This window comes from Chanodichthys erythropterus, chromosome 8 (assembly GCF_024489055.1).
Source record: "Chanodichthys erythropterus isolate Z2021 chromosome 8, ASM2448905v1, whole genome shotgun sequence".
In the NCBI taxonomy this organism is placed as follows: Eukaryota; Metazoa; Chordata; class Actinopteri; order Cypriniformes; family Xenocyprididae; genus Chanodichthys; species Chanodichthys erythropterus.
This window is the reverse complement of record NC_090228.1, coordinates 37,382,813-37,405,582: the sequence shown is the minus strand read 5'-3', so window position 1 is coordinate 37,405,582 and position 22,770 is coordinate 37,382,813. Positions and strand designations below refer to the sequence as shown.

Below are 22,770 nucleotides of genomic sequence, written 5' to 3'. Positions count from 1 at the left end.
ATCGGATTCAACCATGTGGAACGTAAATATCACTTAACCAAACCTCTTTCCAGAGACCTTGGCATTGTTGTATATTATCAGTATATAGTTTCCTAATTCCTATTAGATTCAATATAGCTGATGTTAGTCAATAAATAATCTCTCGATTATTTGTTTGTTGCATAATAAGGTTCTCCACCTTATTATTTTCGGCGAAACAGTTTATCTTTCCATAAGATAGCGTAACTCTTCCGTAGCCACACTCAACTTAATCACTTGTATTCTATGTATCTTATGCACTTTATTCCTTTATCATTCATGGTATTCATTTAGTAGTTGTGTTAGTTATTCTTGTTTATCTTTTTGTTAATAAAATTTATTTTATTACACTTGTGTCTTCCTTGTGCTGATAATACAGAAAAGGTTCTACAAGTTAGCAATTTCACCAATCTTTCAGATAAATCAGCTAACCACTTTACATTAATTCTAAATGAATGAAAGTCCCTGTCAGGGTCTTTCACTCCCAACCGGTGCCCTGAACTAGGGAAAAGGGGGGAAAGTGGTCATCTGATGTACTCATAATCACACCTTAAGAGACGTGTGATACAAAATCACAACATCAGCGGTGACGTGAGTACCAATCCCTATTTTACTTCACGTCCTTGAATGGACAAAATAAAAATCACTACAACACACAGGTCAGATGTTCACATGTGATGGGTGGTAAATCTAAAACATATCCCACTGCAAATTTAAATCATATCACATGCTTAATGCACTTATTACAGTGGAAAAAATCTATTATAATATTTCTCAATACTCCACTTTTGTGGCATGTTTGTGGCTGCCAAGTGTGAGTTAAAGAAGCACGCAACATCTGCTCGCTCTCATTGGCTATCGCAGATATCACGTCAAAGGCAGCCTGACCAAGAGTTGTAAAATCAAACATGTTTTATATTTATGATTTAAGATCAAGGATGCTCTGTCTTGATCAGGAGCAGTTAAATATTCGTAATGACACCACACAAGATCATTTTTTGGACATTACATTTTTTGCGACAAGCTTTCAATCTGGTCGCATCCCCCAATCGCTCAGGGGTTCAAATCGGGCTTAAAATCTTCAAATGTGTGGCCACAGCCTTAGCAAGCATTTTCAAAACATGCTCATGTACACAAAAGAAAAAATTGTTGGAGCCACAAAAGTCAAATTATACAGAAATAAAGTTGAAATAAAGCACTTTCCTCTTTGTACAAAGAAAACTGGATCTAGTTGAGTGTTTACTCATGGTTATTTAATGATTGATAGAAGCAGAACCACACTGACAGTTTTCTAAGAGATAATACTAATAATAATAATAATAATAATAATAATGTTTAATTTATATAGCGCTTTTCCAGAGCTCAAACCACTTTACATACAACACATAAACAAAAGAAAAACACATATATGCATATACATATCAATCATCACAGATAATGTTATTGGAATAAAATGCATAATATGGAGTGAGACAGATAAAATTATCTGACTAGATTGTCTGTGCAACAAAAGCAGTAGAATAAAAATGCAGGAAAAAGTCCCTCATGCAAGCAAACCATGTCAAACTGCACCTCAATGTTTGAATGCAACGTCCAAAAAGTACAAACTCCAGGACCTCAAGCGGCAAACAGGAACACTCGATGATAACTTGATGATAAGAGCAGACCCCAAACAGGTTCAAACTAATCCAACGATTCTCATTTTTGTATGGAGTAAATTCAGTTTGCTTTGCATTCATTCTTGAGGTCATTCTCATGTCGCAATGATATCAATTTCACTGAAACTTTATTTACATGACAAATAGACAAATCTGTGGATCAACAAACTCTGTCCAATAATCATTTTACCCAAGAGCTTGATTACGAGCGATGGTCTGCTCGCCAGATTTACAGCCAATCAGCATCTATCGACCCGCCTGCTCTAGATTTAGGATATTATCTACAGGCACATCGATAAACATCCGTCTACACACACTTGCTCACGTCTCTGTCTGACTTTGAGACTGAGGCAATCAATCGCTATTCACACTGTCAAAGAGACGATCAGGGTTGGGGAGTAACGAAATATATGTAACAACGTTACGTATTTAAAAATACAAAATTTGAGTAACTGTATTTCGTTACAGTTACATTTTAAATAGTTGTTAATCAAATTACAGTTACATTCAAAAAGTATTTTAGATTACCAAAGGGATTACTTTGAATTTTTATGTCATTTATTTCATTTCATTGGCTATTAACGTTTAGCTGTTTGAGGATTTTTAACTAACGAGCCAATGATGATTCTCTGACTCTGTTTAAAAAAACGCACGCTGCCTGTTCAGATATCAGCAACCTGCAGAGTGCAGACATGAGATCGCATGCAGAAAATGGACGGGGAAACGGGATAACGCATTTCTCTAGTGGAAAATCAAAGACAGTTTTACTTATAAACATGAAGGAGGACGTACAGTAACATCACAGTGCAATGCAAGCTATGTCTGCAACAAAACTTCTATCGGCTTCAAAGGATTCAACATCTAATCTGAAAAAGCATCTTGAGGTAGGCCTAAGCTGTTCTTGGTCTTCGAAAATGTTATTTCCTTATTTACTCCTTATTTTCCTATTTACTTGTACATTGAGCTTTGTATGGTTATCATTAGCCTACGTATAATATTTATACGAATTAGGTCTTTGAAAAATAACACACAATCCTCATAGAATTAACATCCACTTAATCATGCATTAAATTTTTTATAAAGCCAATTTCTTTGTGTACTTTACAGACAAACTTTAAATCTTAATAATTCACTCCAAATGTTTAGGTATATGGCGCGTACGCGAGTTCATGATCAAAATATAGATGCAGTAGTCCACTGGTCATAAATCCAAAAGTTTTTTAGTTTTATTTTGATCTTTATTTTAGGCTTGCAAACAAACAGCTTTGTAATAATTTCCCAAAATTTCAGGAAATATTTACTAAGCCTGTCAACAGGACGTTAACACAGGCATGCACTGAAAACGGACACAAAGAGGAGAACAGACGTGCCCGCAGAGAAAATACTGCACCATGCACAGGGTTCACTGTTCGCCAAATATAGGAAGAATAATATAAATATTAAATTGGGGTTGATGTGAATATATCTCTGAAGGGAACTGTCTTCAGAAAGGTTTTGATGGCATTTCCTCTTATCTCCAGTGCAGCGCTGCTGTATATAGTGGTAACCATGGAAACGTTATATCACCGCTGTTTCATAAGTGCCACCTACTGTCAGAGAATGAATTTGCATGTCATGCAGGTGTCTTATGTAGCATAATTTCACAAAGCTGTAGTCAGACCATGCTGTTTTTGCTGTTAATCTTAAAATTATACAATAATTTAAATGAAAAACAACTGATCATGCTCATAACATCTTTGTTAAGATTGTGATAAAAATCCAGTTTCTGCCTCTAATATCAAAGAGCTACACATTTTTTGATAAACAACAAATAAAGTTGCTTTAAAATATAATCTGCAGTATCAGAATCAGCCAATTTGCTTCTGTTGGCTATGAAAAATCAAAATAGGTACATCACTAATAATAACTTAAAAAAATTAAATAAAGGATTATTTAAAAAAAAATCAAATAGTTTTTTTTTCTTTGCTGTTTGTTGTTTATATGGTTAATATTAATGCAGCTATCAGTAGACTAAGGTTAAATATTAGTATAAACATATTTATACTAGGGATAGTTCACACAAAATTATATTTTTTTCCAAACCTGTAAAATGTGGTGGTGGAGGGATGCAAAAAACTGTTGAGAAACTGTAGGTGAGACAGCTTTGAATATATGCCTTCTCTTGAGATTATTGGGTAGATCATTTCATTTCATTTCATTTTCAGTGCAGCAGGACCAATGATATTATGGAGCGGCTGTGACCCCCTGCTTGCACAGGGAGCGTGCCTTGCAACCATGGAGACATTTGTGAGAGACGGTGCGTTATATCATTGCTCCTGCTGCACTCATGGTACGGCAGCAAAGTTCCTTGATTATTTCGCTGGAATGAGATTATAGTTCCTAGCCATATTCGCCTAGAAAAATCTCAACTTTTCATTTTATGTTGGTCTTAGTACATGATGTAACTACAGAAGAGTCAAGTTTTAAATAGGTCATTTTTGAGCGAGATGCTAACGGCCTAATCAGATTCAATGAACTATGCTAAGCTATGTTAAAAGTGGTACCGCCAGACCCGAAGATTGGCCGAATGGATTCGAAAACAGTAAAACTCAATTGTTTAACTCTAGGGGAGTCAGAAAATGAGCTTATTTTTTTAAAAAAAAGACTGTTTAATTTAATCCTTTAATGGGAACAGTGCCAAAATTTCTAACATGAATTTTAAAAGTTTGTGTATTTTCATCATCATCTTTAGTCATTTAACTTGACATTTGATATTCAACATTGCTTTGATCTGCCTGCATTGACACTATTCTTTAAGACAGGGATGGGCAACTGGCGGCATACGGCCTGCCATGTCTTTAAATACAGCCTGCTGAACCACTTGGGTGATCAATTTTAGAAACATTTGAAAAGTAAGTAATTGAAATATTGCGTTCAGCTTATGATGTTACTACTAAATCAAACCAGGAGAGGTCGCTATTTCCTGGTGATCCCCGTATCACAGGGCAGGATGTGAATATGTGCTAATGTTAGTTTACTAAAATTAGCAAAATTAGCTTAGGCCGAGCATTTCTAAGAATGGTAAGGAATGGTTCCAGTTGTATTTCTACTTTAGCCTGGCACAATTTCAAGCTGTTTTTGGCCCAGAATTAGCCAACCGTGCTGAACAGCACTGCTAGAATGGGAGTGAGTTGTCTTTGATTTCAAAGGTAAAATGCAGTCAACAAAACCTTTTTGCCAAATGAATGACAGAAAAGTATGCAATTAATTGTGTAAATATGTGGATCTGGATTATGGTAATGCCATATGGAACAACTATTTTAAAATAAGCACTTTTTAACAAGGCTGATTTGAAAATGTTTTCTAGGCTTGAATAGTTTGCTTGTTGCAAATTTACAGAAAGTGCCATTGAGATGATAATATTGTTAATAAAGAATTAATATTGCTTGTCAACTGAAAACAAAGTTTCCCAAAAAATTTGGATTAAGATCTTTTGAAGGCTGAGATACTGACATCGCTGCCGAAGAACTCGCCACTCAGCTACACTACTACTGTTACGGATGTGTACGTTGGAGAGATGAGGCAAATACGGATATCTACAAACACAAGGTTTTAATAGCAATCCAGGAATATAATACACAGAAGACAGGATCAAGCACCATTACACAACCTAAGATAACATTCAGAATGGACAGGGAGTGAAGGGAGTGAGTCCAATATTGTCACGATCACCGTCTGCCCCTGTCAAGTTTCGGACTACATTTCCCATCATCCCCCCTGTCAATCACATGCACTCACTCCACCAATCACCTGTTGCCACATACAGTCATGCACACTCCACACTAATCACCACACCCAGCTGATACGCATTACCTGGACTATAAAGGACTCACACATACACCACCTCACGGCGAGGTCTTGATTACTCTGGTATCACTTCTGAGCGTTTATATTCCTGTCTGCCTGTCTGTTGCCGTTACTGTCTGTTCCCTGTTATTGACCCGTTGCTGCCTGTCCTGACCCTTGCCTTGTCTACCGTCCTGTGAATGATATCTGCCTGTCCTCGATCTACTGCCTGTACTCTGACCACGACTCTGCCTGTTCCTTGCTGTTCCTGTCTGATCCTGATTGACCCTGCCTGTACGACTACGATATTCTTAATAAAGCTTGCAAATGGATCTCTGTCTGAGTCCCGCCTCGTTACAAATATATAGGGAGTGATGATGATCAGGAACAGGTGCAGGTGATCCGTGATGATGGGGAGATGACGAGGGAAGTGAGTGCAGGTGTGGAGACAAGAGGATGATGGGAAATGGAGTCCGGGAGACAAGGGAACTATGACAACTACCTTCAATAAATTCTTCTCCCCACAAGAACTCTGGTCAAGCTTACTTATTTTATGTATTAGACTAGAGAAATCTAATACATTGGCGAGCCATCAAAACGACTGCTATTTTTGATGATGTCCATCACCACAGAAATAAATGTTAAATTGTTCTTTAGTTAAAAAATGTCAGACACTCTTACAATAGATGTAAATTGGCCAAGCAGTAAACGTTTAAATACACACTGTTTCAATAGTATAGCCACAAGGCTTAAGCATTGTGTAAATGTCACTTTTTAATTTTGTCTGTGTAAATTTACATACAATTTTTTTTTATTATTTAAATAAAGACACTCACACTTGCATATAAATGTACATTTTTGAGGTAATAATTCCTCATAGTCACACAGCCTGTTTTATTCAATAAGGTGCCATAAATACTTTTAAATTGTGATATTTTATCCTGATCTGACAATGAAATTAATCAAATATATCTGATCATCCCTCCTCATCCGATAAGGATGCCAAACGCTGATCTATATTTTTATATATATATATAATACAAATACAAATAAAATTACTAATAATAAAAAGTCACTTTTGAGTCAAAGTTATTTTCTGTTGAGATCAACATTGTTCCACAAATGTTGTGAATAGAGTTAAACATCTACTGAACCTGGAACATCCCACTAATGATTAACAGTTAACTTGAGTTACTTATTTATCTGCATCAATGTAAATCAAATACTGATGACAGTGAATCAGGACACTATAAAAGGAACATGAGAGGCTGTGAGATTGACAGAGCAAGAGCTGGAAACAAACATCAGTGAAGAATGAAGGCTTTAGTATGTATACTGCTGCTGTTGGAAACCTTTGTGTTTGTCGTCCAGCAGCAGGTAGATGGAGGACTCAATGAGAATGAGATCGCTGACATCCCTACAGCAGTGAGAGAACTGAGGGAAGAGATGAAGAAGAAAAATGAAGGTACCTCACCAAAACATTTACTCTTTTATCAATGATCTTCAAAGCAAAATACCAATGCAATACATTGTATAGTGTAAATGTTAGTGTAAAGTTGTGTGTATACTGTGTAAATTGTGTTATCTATTACAATAATCAGTGTAAATATCATTTAACAGAATCTTTATTCCTTCACAGAAATTTCACATCTTTCAAGTCAAGTGGAGGAGTTGAGAAAGGAAAATAGAGGTGAAAGTGTGCTTGAATGATGTTAAATTCAGTGTATTTATTCTCAGTTTAATGCAGTAGTATATAATATTGCTTGTTTTTTTTAATAACAGGCGGAGAAATAGCTTTTTCAGCTGGACTGTTGGAATCTGGCAGTGGATATATTGGTCCTTTTACCACTGATTTTACACTAACCTACAAGAAAGTCATCACAAACATAGGGAACGCCTACAACCCAATTACAGGTAATTATCAATGAAACTCAGTCATAAAACTCAGTTTATATTAATGCAAACAGTAACGCTTTAGATTACAGCCCAGAAAGTACTGTATAATTACAACGAATTTACAGCGTAACTTTGGATAATTATAGCGTACCTATACATTAAGTACGTGCAAGTATAGGGGAACAAAAGTCTTATAAAGTCTTGGGAATAAAGGGGTAACAACCAGGAAAATAACAAATTAATTATACTGTAAGTATTTTATAACTAAGGGGTACTTATACTGTTATGACAATCTTACATTTGGGAGCAATTTAAAAAACGACAACATTTTCTTAGTTTTCTTCACTTCAGAAGACATTGATTCATCCATTGGCGTCATATGGATTACTGTAGTTATTGCTGTATGTGCTGTTTGGTGCTTTGACTTGTAGGAACACGTAAGCTTGCAATATAAAGTGTTTAATTTACCCGCAATGTCATACTTACCCTGTAACTACATGAAACAAAAGCATTTCCCCATGTATTAGAAAAGATTGCAATAGTTCTTTCTACTTGCCTTGAAACCACTTTAATTAGTGCATTTTCTCGCTAAGTTGCTTCCATATGTAAAAAAGTAAGTCTAAGGAACTCTTCTGCCTCTGCCGGGGTTAAAGGCACACCTGGTGTGAACTCACGGTGTTCCACTTTTGAGCACTGCGCATAGTGTGCTCATGGATCTCGCTCCGCCACTCAGATTTTCTAGTGGTCACAAGCAGGTGTCAGTCAAATCTGGTTCTATGAAGATAATGCGTTCAATCTCCTGATAGCATCTACTTGTAACCTTATACCTATATATGATAGATAGATATATAGATAGATAGATAGATAGATAGATAGATAGATAGATAGATAGATAGATAGATAGATAGATAGATAGATAGATAGATGAGACTTGGAGGACACACACACATAATATCAAGACCAAAACAACAAATAACATTGTCATTTTCCATACAGTAAAAATACATCAGTACCCAGATTGTGGGACAAATATCTTTTGTATTAAATTGGTGATGAACTGAGAAATCAAATTTTCCTTGAGTTTTTTTGACATATTAGAGGTCATCATATTTTAAGAATATCCTGTAAGTTTCAGAGCTGAAAACTTCCTTGTTAGTCCAATAAAAAGCTTTAATTGACACCAGACCCAGCAAACAGAAAGCTGACTAAAGCAAAACAATTAATAAAATGCAAGATTCTTTCATGAAATAGTCATTAGGGGCATTTAGAAAGAGAATTAGCTGCTAGGGCACATATCATGAGGAGCTCCCCCCTCCACACTGCAGCTGACCGCCGAGTCTGAGTGGCCGCTCTACTCATACGGCTCTTCTTGTTTGGCAAACGGCTCCAGGGGCGAAAATAATGATCTGCATAGATATGCCAATGCTATCTGAACCAGATAACAATGCCTTAATGACTCCTTATCCTTCGGCCTCTTCGTAGAGATGGGTGCCACAGCAAATGGACTTAAGAATTTTTTGGTCCAATTCTGTTATTAATGATTCATGTACATGTTCTTTGTCTGTATCAGTAAATCAATCCCGCGACTAAACATCAACTTGTGTAGTTTCTCTTAGTAGGATGAAAATAATATGTAATTTAACAGTGATTAAATAAGAAAGCAATCAAAGAAAGTTCCCTTTACAGTCGTTAGAGAAGGGCACTTAAGCTGTCAATCAAACAGCATGTGTTTCAACTCCCATGTTATTCAAAGAATCTTAGTTATATCGTGTTTGCATAGAAATTGAGTTTCAATGACGAGATCACTGCTTTCATTCACTCAACATGTCTGTAATCAGCTACAATGTTCATCACTGCAATCTTTCACACCACAATCTAAATATTTAAGCCTTGAGAGCTGTAATAGTAAAAACGCACTAAAAGAGAGTAATACTTGGCTTTTTAAAAAAAAAAAAAAATTATTGAATGAGTGAAAGGTGACATAACATAAGGAGCCTACAGGCAGAGAGAAAGAAGATAAAGAGAAAAAATAACAGATCAAACATATCGATATACAAAACATATACATATAGCTAAGTGTCATATATCATGTTTATATATAAATGTCATATATCATGTACTAAAATGCAGAGGTTATTCCACAGCTTTCCGTATACATAGAAATGGTAAATGTATAACTACAACATAAATATACACATACATACATGCATGTCATTTTTTATGTAGTACTGTCCTGAGTAAGATATTTTACATAAAAGATGTTTGCGTTTAGTTCCTGAGAATTTATTAAAATGGCCCCATTCATAAGTATGTGAAGCATTGAGTTCATAGTACTGTGTGTTGTTACCTGGATGATCTATGACTGTTTTTATGTTTTGTGATGGTTGTTCATGAGTCGCTTGTTTGTTCTGAGCAGTTAAACTGAGCTCTGTTCTTCAGAAAAATCCTCCAGGTCCTGCAGATTCTTCAGTTTTTAAGCATTTTTGCATATTTGAACCCTTTCCAGCAGTGACTGCATGATTTTGAAATCCGTCTTTTCACACTGAGGACAACTGAGGGACTCAAACACAATTACTAAAAAAGGTTCAAACATTCACTGATGCTCCAGAAGGAAACAAGACACATTAAGAGCCGGGGGTGAAAACATTTGAATTTAAATATCAAGGTAAATTGTACTTAATGCTTCTTCTGGGAAACATGCAAGTATCTTCTGTTGCTTCCGAAGGGCAGTACTAAATGAAAAACAACGATATTTAAATATAACAAGAAAAATTGTGACATCTTCATCCTGTTTAAAAGTTTTCACCCCCCAGCTCTTAATGCATTGTGTTTTCTTCTGGAGCATCAGTGAATGTTTGAACCTTTTTTAATGGCCAGTCAACGCAGCGTCTCGTTCCCTATTCAGGGAACTAAGGTTATATACATAACCGAGACGTTCCCTTTCTGTGTTGCCGCTATGGGAACACGTATACCAACTTCTCCATACGAGCAAATCTCCGTACGTGTGTAGCCGAGGCACACACATTGCAAAAACACCTGCGCCCCGGGAGTGGAGCCGAGGTCTAGTTCATAGAACCTCATGAACGTGTGAGGTGATGACCATCCTGCTGCATCACAAATGTCGGATAGGGAAACCCCAGAAATAAATGCCTTAGAGGCAGCCATACTCCTCGTAGAGTGAGCCCTTACAGCCAATGGTGAAAGCTGTCCAGATGACTCATAGGCAAGTGAAATAGCCTCAACCACCCACTTGCTCATTCTCTGCTTAGATGCCAGGAGCCCTTTCCTCTGCGCTCCGAAACACACAAAACACCTGCGTGCTGCAGGTCTCAGCCTCAAAGTGCCACGAAGGAAACGTGTTATATGCGGGTGTCTGCCCGGAGATACTCCGTTTAAAGAAGCGTGGTAAGCAGCTAGGGCCGCCTCATAAACCTTTAGAGTGGAGGGAGATAACCCTGAAGAAAACCTTTCTTGCAGGAGGTCCAGTACTGCACTGACTGGGCAGTTAACTGTGTCCCACTGGTAATCTTCGCACCAGGAAGTGAATAATCTCCACTTCTGTGCATAAAGTTTCCTCGTGAAGGGAGCTCTGGACTGGAGTATGGTCTCAACAGCCTCGGTTGAGAGACCTGAATCTATGAGCTGTGCCCCCTCAGGGGCCACGCTCACAGCATCAATGACTCCGGGCGGGGGTGCAGTATCAGACCGCCCGCTTGAGAGAGAAGGTCCCTCCTGATCGGAATCTCCATTGGAGACCCGTCGAGAAGGGACATCAGGTCCGAGAACCATATTCGGGCCGGCCAGAATGGGGCTATTAATAATACACGAGCCCTTTCTCTGCACACTCTCTCCAGAACTCCCGGGAGCAGAACGATCGGGGGAAATGCATACAGCAGTAGCCTCGGCCATGGTTGTACCATAGCATCCAGCCCAAGAGGTGCTGGGTCTAATATCGAGAACCACAGTGGACAGTAAGTCATCTCTCGAGGTGCAAACAGGTCCACTTGGGCTTTGCCGTAGTTCTCCCATAGGAGCTCCACCACCTCGGGGTGGAGTCTCCATTCCCCGGGCCTCGGCCCCTGCCTCGACAGGATGTCTGCTCCCACATTCAGGTACCCCGGGATGTAAACTGCTCTGAGGGATAGCAGTTTCCCTTGGGACCACAAGAGGATCTGATTCGCCAACTTGTAGAGTGGACATGATCTCAAACCCCCTTGATGATTTATGTATGAAATCACAGTCGTGTTGTCTGACCTGACTAACACATGTTGATTTCTGAGGTCTGGGAGGAAGTATTTCATTGCTAGAAATACCACCATCAGTTCGAGGCGATTTATGTGCCACGAAAGATGATGGTCCTGCCACAGCCCCTGAGTCGAGCGACCACTCATGATCGCCCCCAACCCGTGAGGGATACAACTGTCATCGGGGTGACCCGACGAATGTTGGCCCCAAACACAGGTCCCTGGGACTGAAACCTAGGTTTCTTCCATATGTCTAAAGCACGTAAGCATCGTCGCGTGACTCTGATCATACGCAATGAGTTCCCCCTCGGTGAGAACCCCTTGGTTTTGAGCCACCACTGTAACGGTCTCATGTTCAGTAGTCCGAATGGAATGATATTGGATGCCGCTGCCATGAGACCCAGCACTCTTTGGAACTGTTTTACAGTGAGTGACTGGCCTAGCGTGAGTGTCAGTGAGTGACAGTGAGTATCCCACACCACGCCTAGATAAGTGGTTCTCTGAGCTGGAGAAAGCACACTTTTCTTTGCGTTCAGTCTTAACCCCAACCTTCTCATGTGTGTGAGAACAATATCTCGATGTTGATCCGCTATCTGCTCTGATTGAGCTAAAATCAACCAATCATCGATATCTTTAGATCTATTGTGATAAACCAGTCCTCGAATCTGATTTGTGACACGATGTGATTCACTGTTAGCATCTTGAACTTGAGCTTTTCTACTGCTTTGTTCAGCTGACGTAGATCTAAAATTGGACGCAATCCCCCGTCTTTCTTTGGCACAATGAAATAATGGCTGTAAAACCCTGACTCCCTGCTGGGAGGAGGAACCCTTTCTATAGCCTCCTTTTGCAAGAGAGTCTTTACTTCTTGTGCCAATACCAGAGCCTGCTCTGAATCCACCACTGTGGGTAGAACCCCATTGAAATGAGGCGGGTGTGTGCGAAACTGAATAGCATACCCCTTTTCTATTGTCTGCAGGACCCACGAAGATACTTTTGACAGATTTTTCCACTCTGACAAAAAATCTACTAGGGGTACCAGTCTCTCGAGACTGGCCTCTGGTAAAATATGAGCAGCCAGTGCAGTACAGTGAAGTGGTACCCCGGCAGGGAACAACTGAACTGACTGCAGAGGGAGCGCGCCATCCTCGGAACTAATGCGCCCCGGTGTGATAGTGGGGTTCATCTCCAGAGGGGACCGCCCTCAGGATCCTGACGCTCTTGGCGTCAGGACTTTTTCGCCAAAGCCCTCTTAGCAGCAATGACAGCCCTCAGATCTGTCTTGCCTCTGACGGACTTCGGCTGAGAGCGTTGCTCCACGGGTAGCAATGCTCTGCTTCTGGTGTTGCCTGTGTTTCTGGTGCGAGGAGCTTGTACTCTGCTTCGGCTGCCCCCGCTCGGCAGCCGAAGGGACTAGGGAAGGGCGAGAAAGAAACTGCTGCATAGCAGCAGCTTGCTTCCTCGCCTCCTGAAACCTCTCGGTGACAGTATTAACCACATCACTGAAGAGGCCAGAAGGATTCAGTGGGGCATCCAATAGGAAGCACTTATCTTTGTCCTTAATGTCAGACAGATTTAGCCAGAGATGGCACTCCGTGGCCACTAGGGCTGCCATAGACCGGCCGATGGATTTGGCCGTCTCCTTAGTGCCCGGAGAGCAAAATCTGCCGACTGCCGGAGCTTATGGATGAACTCCACCCCCACCTCATCACTGTTACCCAAGTCCTTCAGCAGGTCTGCTTGATACGCTTGGAGGATGGACAATGTATGCAAGCACACCGCAGCTTGACCTGCTGCCGACGCTTTGCCCACTAACACTGAGGTAGTCTTCAGTGGCTTAGTGGGCAACGTCGGGGCTTTTAGGGACGATGCCGCTTGAGGAAAGAGATGGCTCGCAGCTGGCCAGTCAATGTTCAACTTGGTGACAGCGCAAGTAAGCACCTCCATAAGCTCCTCGCTTGCGGGAGAGAGGAGTGGCGAGTCTTCGGTCTCTCCCGTTGCTACACTAATAACATCTAATTCCTCAGAACTAGACGCCATTAATGTAACAGTGTCAACCGGAGCGGAAGAAACTGCAAAGCATGCTTCCTGCCTCCGAATTGACACACTGGATGCAGCAAGTGAGGGCAGAGATAAGGCTGGGCCCGACTCTAACCCCGCTGCTACATCCATCTGTGAACCCCAGGACATGAGACGGTGTCCTGCCTCAGCAGAAGCAGGGCCCGAGCCCTGAGGCGCGCGAACCAAGCCAGTCTCCTCAAAGACAGCCCGTCAGGAGCGCAGCGTCCGCATAGGAAACTGCTCACAGTGCAAGCAGCCACCTCAAGAGCTGCCTGGGCATGCTGCACTCCCAAACAAACAACACAAAGGTTGTGTGAATCCCCAGTCGTGATAAAACACGGACAAGGGTGAACACACTTCCTAAACTGCTGCTGTTCGCTCACCATAACCAGTACTTTCAGTATAGGGACAGACAACAATAAATAAGACAGACAAGATCACACGTAGCGCTTGCTCAAGACACAGAAGCTGAATGTGAGTGTGTTTGGGGCAGCTTTATACTTCCTGGTCAGTGATGTCACCCGCCTATGATGTTCCGTCTTCTGATTGGACAGATTGTATACGTGCTTCACGACGACATCACGCAGAGGCGTTCCCATAGCGGCAACGCAGCTCGAGTTCCCTTGAAAGGGAACAGAAATTTTTGCAGGACCTGGAGGATTTTTCTGAAGAACAGAGCTCAGTTTAACTGCTCAGGACAAACAAGAGACTCATGAACAACCATCACAAAACACAAAAAACAGTCGTAGATCATCAGGTAACCACACACAGTATTGAGAATCAATGGTTAACATACTTATGAATGGGGTTATTTTAATAAATTTAGCTATTGCTCTGTCTTGTGAACTAAATGTAAACACCTTTTATGTAAAATATCAGGACAGTACTAAATAAAAAATAACATGCATTTTGTATGATCTCACTTATTTTATTAAAATAATATTATAATAAAATATTATTTTATTATTTTATTCACATTTTCACAGATTATGCAAGTGGTTCACATACTTTTTCATGCCACTGTACACACACACACATACATATTTACATATATATATATATATATATATATATATATATATATATATATATAATTATATATATGCACATATATTAAACACATACATACATAAATACCAATATACAGGGATACAGTATATATATCTTTTTTAAAACATCTATTATTATTAACATGGTACATTCAGTCAACTTAAAGGTGATAGAGAGGATTTTTCGTCAACTGAGAATCCAAAGACTGTTACTGAGTTTTTGAAATGAGCGCATGCCTAAGAACAACCCCCCTCCTTCACAGCTCATTTCAAAGGAACGCCTCCCAAAACTCGTGCACGAGTATTGGAACACGAGTGTTTACCACCGGCATTTGCTGTGTCTTGTTTGTGGATTCATTATGTCGGACTCACCGCAGGTAACTCATAATCTGCAGTTGTTACTCCTGACAAAAACATTGCATGCGGCGCCTGTGGAGTGTGGAAAGTTACTGGAGCGCGCAGCCGCGCACGTCTCACAAGGAATGTCATGGCAGTGATTGACAAGCCAGAGGGCCAATCGTTTACGCGATGATCACACACACGATTGGCTGATGTTTTTAAGGCCCTATCATCCACAGATGATGTATATTAATATTATTCCTTTCAGTGCACCTAATAAATAGTCTTTTATCAGTTAGTAAAGACAGTTTCAAGTAATATTGCAAAAATTTATAAAACAAAACGTCTCGGGTTACGTCTGTAACCCTGGTTCCCTGAATAAGGGAACGAGACGCTGCGTAAGCACTTTGGGAACGCCTCTGCGTGTTACGTCTTGAAGCCCTCGTGAAATCGAACCAATAGTGTGACGGGACGTCAGAGCGGGTGACGTCACGGACCAGGAAACTATAAAGCACCCTTGAGAACAAAGAACGCCAGCTTCTGAAATAGGGATGAAGCAGACGCTCACAGGCGTGCTGGGAGTATGGCTAAGCTACGCAGCGTCTCGTTCCCTTATTCAGGGAACCAGGGTTACAGACGTAACCCGAGACGTTCCCTTTCATGGGAACATCGACGCTGCGTAAGCGCTTTGGGAACGCTATCCCAACTAGGCCATAAGACCAAATGCATGTCTGTTATCTTTCAGGACGACAGTACTGAGGACCCTGGAGTGGAGCCCAAGTCAAGGTTATAGAACCTAATAAAGGTATGCTGAGACGACCACCCAGCAGCCTCACATATGTCATTGAGGGGGACCCCCAACATCAAAGCCTTTGAGGCAGCCATACCCCTGGTGGAATGTGCCCGGACAGCCAACGGAGAAGGCTGCCCGGAGGACTCATAGGCAAGCGAGATGGCCTCGACCACCCACTTACTAATTCTCTGCTTGGACGCCGGACCTCCTTTGCTAGGAGATCCGTAACATACAAATAATTGTTCAGATTTTCGCCACAGGGCAGCTCTGTGGACATAAGCGTCTAAAGCCCTCACTGGGCAGAGCAGATTTAGTTTTTCCTGATCCGCATTTGCAAAAGGTGGAGGACAAAAGGCCTGCAGCACAATCGGCCCGGGACACTTGTAGGGACCTTGGGAATATACCCAGGTCTAGGATGCAGAAAAGCCTTGACCATTCCAGGCGCAAAGTCTAGACATGACGGAGCAACGGAAAGTGCTTGTAAATCTCCAATTCTTTTGAGAGATGTTATGGCCAGAAGAAATATGGTTTTCAAAGTGAGAAACTTCTCAGACACTTCTTCCAAAGGTTCAAAGGGAGCCGCAGCCAACCCTTCCAACACAATGGCTAGGTCCCAGGACGGAGTTTTTGTGCGTACCACAGGCCTCAGCCTCTGAGTACCACGGAGAAAACGTATGACTAAAGGGTTTCTACCCACAGAAACGCCTTCTATTTTAGCGTGATAAGCAGAAATCGCTGCAATATATACCTTCAGTGTAGAAGGGGTTAAACCATCCGAGAATTTTTCTTGGAGAAATTGCAGTACATGACTGATGGAAGAGTGGAACGGATCCACCTGTAATCGGCTACACCAAGTAGCAAACAGCTTCCACTTATACGCATAAAGTTTTCTCGTGGATGGAGCTCTGGAGTGGAGAATGGTCTCTACAACCTCAGTTGAGAGACCGGATTCTATGAGCTCGGCCCCCTCAGGGGCCAGGCCCACAATTTCCATATCTCCGGGCGGGGGTGAACTATTGAGCCGCCCGCTTGAGACAGAAGGTCCTGCCTGATTGGAATCTCCATAGGGGAGCCTTCTAAGAGGGATACTAGATCCGTGAACCATATCCGGGTCGGCCAGAACGGGGCTACCAATATTAGACGGACCCCGTCCCGTCGAACCCTCTCCAGAACTCCGGGGAGCAGAGCAATCGGGGGAAATGCGTACAGGCGCAGCCTCGGCCACGTCTGTACCATAGCATCCCAGAGGGGCTGGATGAGTCAAAGAATACCACAACGGGCAATGAGACGTCTCTTTCGAGGCAAACAAGTCGACTTCTGCGCGACCGAAATTCTTCCATATCAGCTCCACTACCTCGGGGTGGAGCCTCCATTCCCCGGGCCTCGGCCCCTGCCTCGACAGGATGTCTGCCCCCACATTTTGATGTCCCGGGATATGAGCTGCTCTCAGAGAGAGAAATTTTTCCTGGGACCATAGGAGGATCTGATGTGATAATTTGCACAGCTGGCGAGACCTCAGACCCCCCTGATGGTTGATATAGGAGACCACTGACATGTTGTCTGTACGAACTAACACATGATGGCCCCTTAGGTCTGGGAGGAAGTATTTGAGTGCTCGAAATACCGCCATCATCTCCAGTCGATTTATATGCCAGGAACGATGATGGTCCTCCCAAAGACCCTGAGCTGGGCGACCACTCATGATCGCTCCCCAGCCTGTGAGAGACGCATCCGTCGTTAGCATTTTGCGACGACAAGGAGCCCCCAGCACAGGACCTTGGGACAGAAACCAGGGTTTCTTCCACACTGCCAAGGCACGAAGGCACCGCCGCGTGACCTTGATTGTGCGAAAAGGATTTCCCCTCGGAGAAAACCCCCTGGTTCTGAGCCACCACTGTAACGGTCTCATGTGCAGCAGACCAAAAGGTATCACGTTGGAGGCGGCTGCCATCAGACCTAACAGTTTCTGAAACTGTTTTACAGTGAGTGACTGGCCTAATTTCACCCCTTTCACGGTTGAGAGAATAGAATTCACCCGGGCAGGAGACAGATGTGCCTGCATCGTCGTGGAATTCCAAACCACCCCTAGATAGCTGGTAGTTTGAGCTGGAAGAAGCACACTCTTCTTGGAATTGAGTCTCAACCCTAACCTTCTCATGTGTGACAGAACTACATCTCGATGTTGAGCTGCCTGTTGCTCTGATTGAGCCAGAATCAACCAATCGTCGATATAATTCAGCACGCGGATGCCCTGGAGTCTCAGCGGAGCCAAAGCCGCATCCACGCACTTTGTGAAGGTGCGGGGTGAAAGAGATAGGCCAAACGGAAGAACCTTGTATTGGTAAGCTTCGCCCCCGAAAGCGAACCTGAGGAACTTCCAATGTGAAGGATGGATTGACACATGAAAGTACGCTTCTTTCAGATCTATTGTCACGAACCAGTCCTCGGACCTGATCTGTGTAGTGATCTGTCTGAGTGTAAGCATCTTGAACTTGAGCTTTTGTACTGAGCGATTTAACATGCGTAAATCTAGAATAGGACGCAACCCTCCATCCTTCTTCGGAACTATGAAGTAGCGGCTGTAAAACCCTGACTGTTTGCCGGGAGGAGGAACCCTCTCTATAGCTCCTTTTTGCAAAAGTGTCATAACTTCTTGTTCCATGACCAGAGACTGCTGGGGGCCCACCACTGTAGGGAGGACCCCGTTGAACTGGGGCGGGCGAGACCCGAATTGTATTTTGTAACCCTTTTCTATCATTTGCAGTACCCACTGAGAAATATTGGGAAGACGTTTCCATTCTTCCAAAAATTCTACTAAGGGAACCAACCTCTCGAGGCTGGTCTCTGGTGTTTTTTGAGCACTTGGCTCGACGCCCTGGAGCGGCGCGCCGGCAGGAAGAAGTCGAATCAAGCGCTGACCGGCCCTCCTCAGAGGGTACCGTGGGGACCGTTGCGCCCCGTAACGCACGAGACGGCGGGGTTGGCAGAACGGCCCCCTGAGGGCGCTGAAGAGGGGTTAGTATTATAGATTTTAATTTTACAAGACCCTCTCCGGAGGGGGCTGCCCTCAGAAGTCCTGAACCCCTGGCGTCAGGACTTCTTCGAAGCCTTCCTAGCGATAATGACAGTCCGCAGATCTGTCTTACCCCTGGAAGGCTTCGCTTGCGTTGCCCTCCCCGGTCCCCAAGATCTTTGCGGGGGAGCACGGGTGGCAACACTTTGTTTTTGTTGCGCTCTATGCGCAGTCGAGGAGCTTGTAGACGGCCGAGGCTGCTCCCGCTCAGCAACCCCGGCAGAGCGGCGAGGGAGGAACTTTTGGAAGGCCGCCGACTGTCTTTTTGCCTCCTGAAACCTCTCGACGACAGATGTAACAGAGTCGCCGAAGAGGCCCAGGGGAGACACAGGTGCATCTAGAAGCACAGACTTATCTCGCTCTTTTATGTCTGACAGATTGAGCCATAAATGTCTCTCCGTGGCCACCAGGGTTTCCATAGAGCGGCCTATTGATTTCGCCGTCTCCTTGGTGGCCCGGAGCTCTCGTCTATCTCCCCCAGCAGGTCGGCTTGATATGCCTGGAGGATGGCCATAGTGTGGAGACATGCGGCCGCCTGACCTGCTGAGGCATAAGCCCTGCCCACCAGCGCTGATGTTGTACGCAGGGGTCTGGTGGGCAAAGTCGGGGATTTTAGGGACGATGCTGTCTCAGGCGAGAGATAGCTCGCGAGCGTCTCCTCGACCTGAGGCATCGCCCCATAACCGTGCTCTTTACCTCCTATATATTACTATATAGAGTGGTTTGTGGATTGTAAACACGAAATTGTGCTGGCTTATGCCACGATCTCGACACCTCAGTGTGGAGATCGTAGAAAAACGGCAACCCCCGGGGCTGAGGCTGTGATCGGGCGGGGAGAAAGCGCTCATCCAGTTTACTTTTGGTTTGCGCTTCTGATCTTTCTTCTGGCCATTCTATTTTTAACTTTGCCACCGCCCGAGTCACAACATCTAAAAGCTCCTCATGAGCTGGAGATGAGGATGGCGGGTCCTCATCTCCAGCCCCGACGCTCTCTACATCCATCTCCTCGGAGCTGGATAAGAGAAGCGCCGGTGCAGGTGCCTCTACCCTGGGGGAAGAAACCGCAGCGCGTGCTTCCGCAGCCAGGGGAGAGACACTGGGTCTGGCGGGTGAAGGCTGAGATAGGGCAGGACCCGTCTCTAGCCCCTCCGCCAGATCCATCTGTGAACCCCAGGACTGAAGCCGGCGCTGTGCCTCGGCAGGAGCGGGACCCGAGCCCTGGGGAACACTCGCCGCGGCGTCCTCTTTTTTATCAAAGAACGCGCGGCGTGATCGGAGTACACGGAGCGTTAGCTTTTCACAATGTACACAGACAGCTCCCTCGAGAGCTGCCTGTGCATGCTCCACTCCCAAACAAGCAACGCACATCTCGTGTGTATCCCCGCCCGAGATGAAGCGAGGGCAGGGATGAACACACTTAACAAACTGTTGCTTGCTTGAACTCGCCATTTGTGTCTTAATATATATATATGTATGTATATATGTGCTTTGGTGAACTAAAATACTCTTGTCCTCGGACGAAGAGATATTTTGTTTGCTGTGTAAATATAAAGGGACAGACAACACCAAATAAGACATACGATAACACAGAGCGCTGCTGAAGACTTAAGAAGCTGGCGTTCTTTGTTCTCAAGGGTGCTTTATAGTTTCCTGGTCCGTGACGTCACCCGCTCTGACGTCCCGTCACACTATTGGTTCGATTTCACGAGGGCTTCAAGACGTAACACGCAGAGGCGTTCCCAAAGCGCTTACGCAGCGTCGATGTTCCCATGAAAGGGAATATCCTCTTTAGCACCTTTAATTGTTGAGTGTAATGGATGAAATTGAAGATATAGGATAATTTCAAATATAATAATGTAATAATAATAATAATAAGAAAAGTAATGATGTTATGTATGTTTACTTTTATACGTTCCTTCTTACATATCTATTTAAAGGATATGTATTAATATGCAAATTCCTGTTAATATCAAATACTATTAAGACATTTTCCCATTAGATTAAGAATTATATAGGAAGAGAAGAGAAGAAGAAGAGGGGAAAAAATAAAAAAATAAATAAAAAAATTATCTTTGGGTGGGAGTGAAGGAGAGAGAGATACTAAGGAAGAAGATAGAAAAAAAATAGAGAAATAGAGAGAAAGAGAGAGAGAGACGTTTTACACACACTTTATTTTACCAATTGATAATACTCAACATCAATAAATAATAAATACAATATGTAGCTTTTAACCCATATTAATTATAATTTTTCATTAATACCAAAAAAACACTAACTTATCATCATCATCCACATTAATAAAATTAACATTTATGCACCACTTCCTTTTAAACATTAACATATCATTATTCATTTTATAAAATTCATACTCTATTTTAACTCTAGATTCCACCAAAGCTTTAATCAATTCTACTATATTTATTCCTCCCCCTTCAATTTCAATTTTGTATGCTTAGCAAATAGTTAACTTTGCCTGACCAATTAAAAAATTGGAGAAGGTACAGCGCTGACTTTGAGACTTTGAATATTTAAACCCAAAAATGAATATTTCCAACCAAAACCTTTGAAGATATTCTCCAAAAGATCAAAAAGAGGTATAATTCTGTAACAATCAGAAAAGATATGAAACACAGTATCTGATACATTACAAAATTTGCAAACTGAAGATATGTTAAGGTTACACTTAAACAGGAATGTTTTCGTTGCTAATGCACAATGCATGATACGCCATTGTAAATCTCCTGATCGTTTTGGCAATGGACTTTTATAAAACAAATGCCATGAAGGTGATTGTACATCAGGGACAGATAAACAGCTCCTCCATTTTGTGTCCAACTTCACACATGCTATATACAAATGTCGCTTATTACTTTCCAAAAAGGACACATGTTGAAGCTCTCGTAAAGAAAAAAGTTGTCTTACATCCCCATCTTTCTGCCAATTATGTGGTGTAACAAATACTTCAGGAATAGAACATTCGTTTAAGCCACTCACAAAAATTTTTTCAAGAAACATATTCAATGACGTAGGAAAAGATGATTTTAACTTTCTTAAAACGTTCTCCACAATCCTTTCTGACCTTCTCCCCATTTTTTTAGTAATTTCTTGAACAGAGAACCATTTATTTTGCTCTGTGTCAATTAAATCACCCACTTTTAAAACACCAGATGAAATAAAAGTGTTGATTTCAATATTTGGCAGAATAGACTGATGACATAACCATGAATTATAAAAAAGTGGTTCTTCGAGACCAAAATGATTCTCTCTTTCCACATTAAATATGCTCCATGCTCTCAATACGGATCGATAGAAACCATTCACACCAATATTTTCAATTGCATTATTGGACATTAGGAACAATTGTCTGTCAAGTCCCATTTTACTAACAGCCCGTAATACTGCTAAACCAAACATAATCCATGGCTGCGGTTTAGTGTTATAAAGCAGTTTTTGAGCTGATTGTAGTCTCATAGCTTTCCATTTAGAGATTAAATCAATGAGACCTTGACCACCCTCAATCACGGGTAAATTCAGTATGCCTAAATGAATCCAATGATGCCCTCCCCAGAAAAAGTTCACAAAATGTTTCTGGAGCAACTGTAAAAGTCCTACTGGAGGATCTAAAACAGTCAATCGGTGCCACAACATTGAAGCAGCTAAATTGTTTACCACTAAAACTCTGCCTCTATATGATAACTGCATTTGAATCCAGCTCCATCTCTTTAATTTTCCCAGTATCTTTTCAACTACTCCATCCCAGTTCTTCATCATAAATTGTGGAGTTCTAAAATAAATCCCAAGGATTTTCAATCCC

The 22,770-nt window shown here is 42.2% G+C and overlaps 1 protein-coding gene across 6 annotated transcripts in view; it reads left to right on the top strand.

The window, feature by feature from the left end:
* The first annotated feature begins 6,769 nt into the window (after nucleotides 1–6,769).
* The window catches only part of LOC137024869 (complement C1q-like protein 4), a 65,116-nt gene continuing 49,115 nt past the window's right edge, over nucleotides 6,770–22,770 (top strand). For all 6 annotated transcript variants that reach the window (XR_010895782.1, XR_010895783.1, XM_067392810.1 and 3 more), the window contains exons 1-3: nucleotides 6,770–6,966; nucleotides 7,141–7,191; nucleotides 7,284–7,415. Coding sequence is in view for 4 of the 6 variants with exons in the window: in XM_067392810.1 (XP_067248911.1) it covers nucleotides 6,816–6,966; nucleotides 7,141–7,191; nucleotides 7,284–7,415 (334 nt within the window). In the remaining 2 variants the exon portion in view is untranslated. The remainder of the gene's footprint in view (nucleotides 6,967–7,140; nucleotides 7,192–7,283; nucleotides 7,416–22,770) is intronic.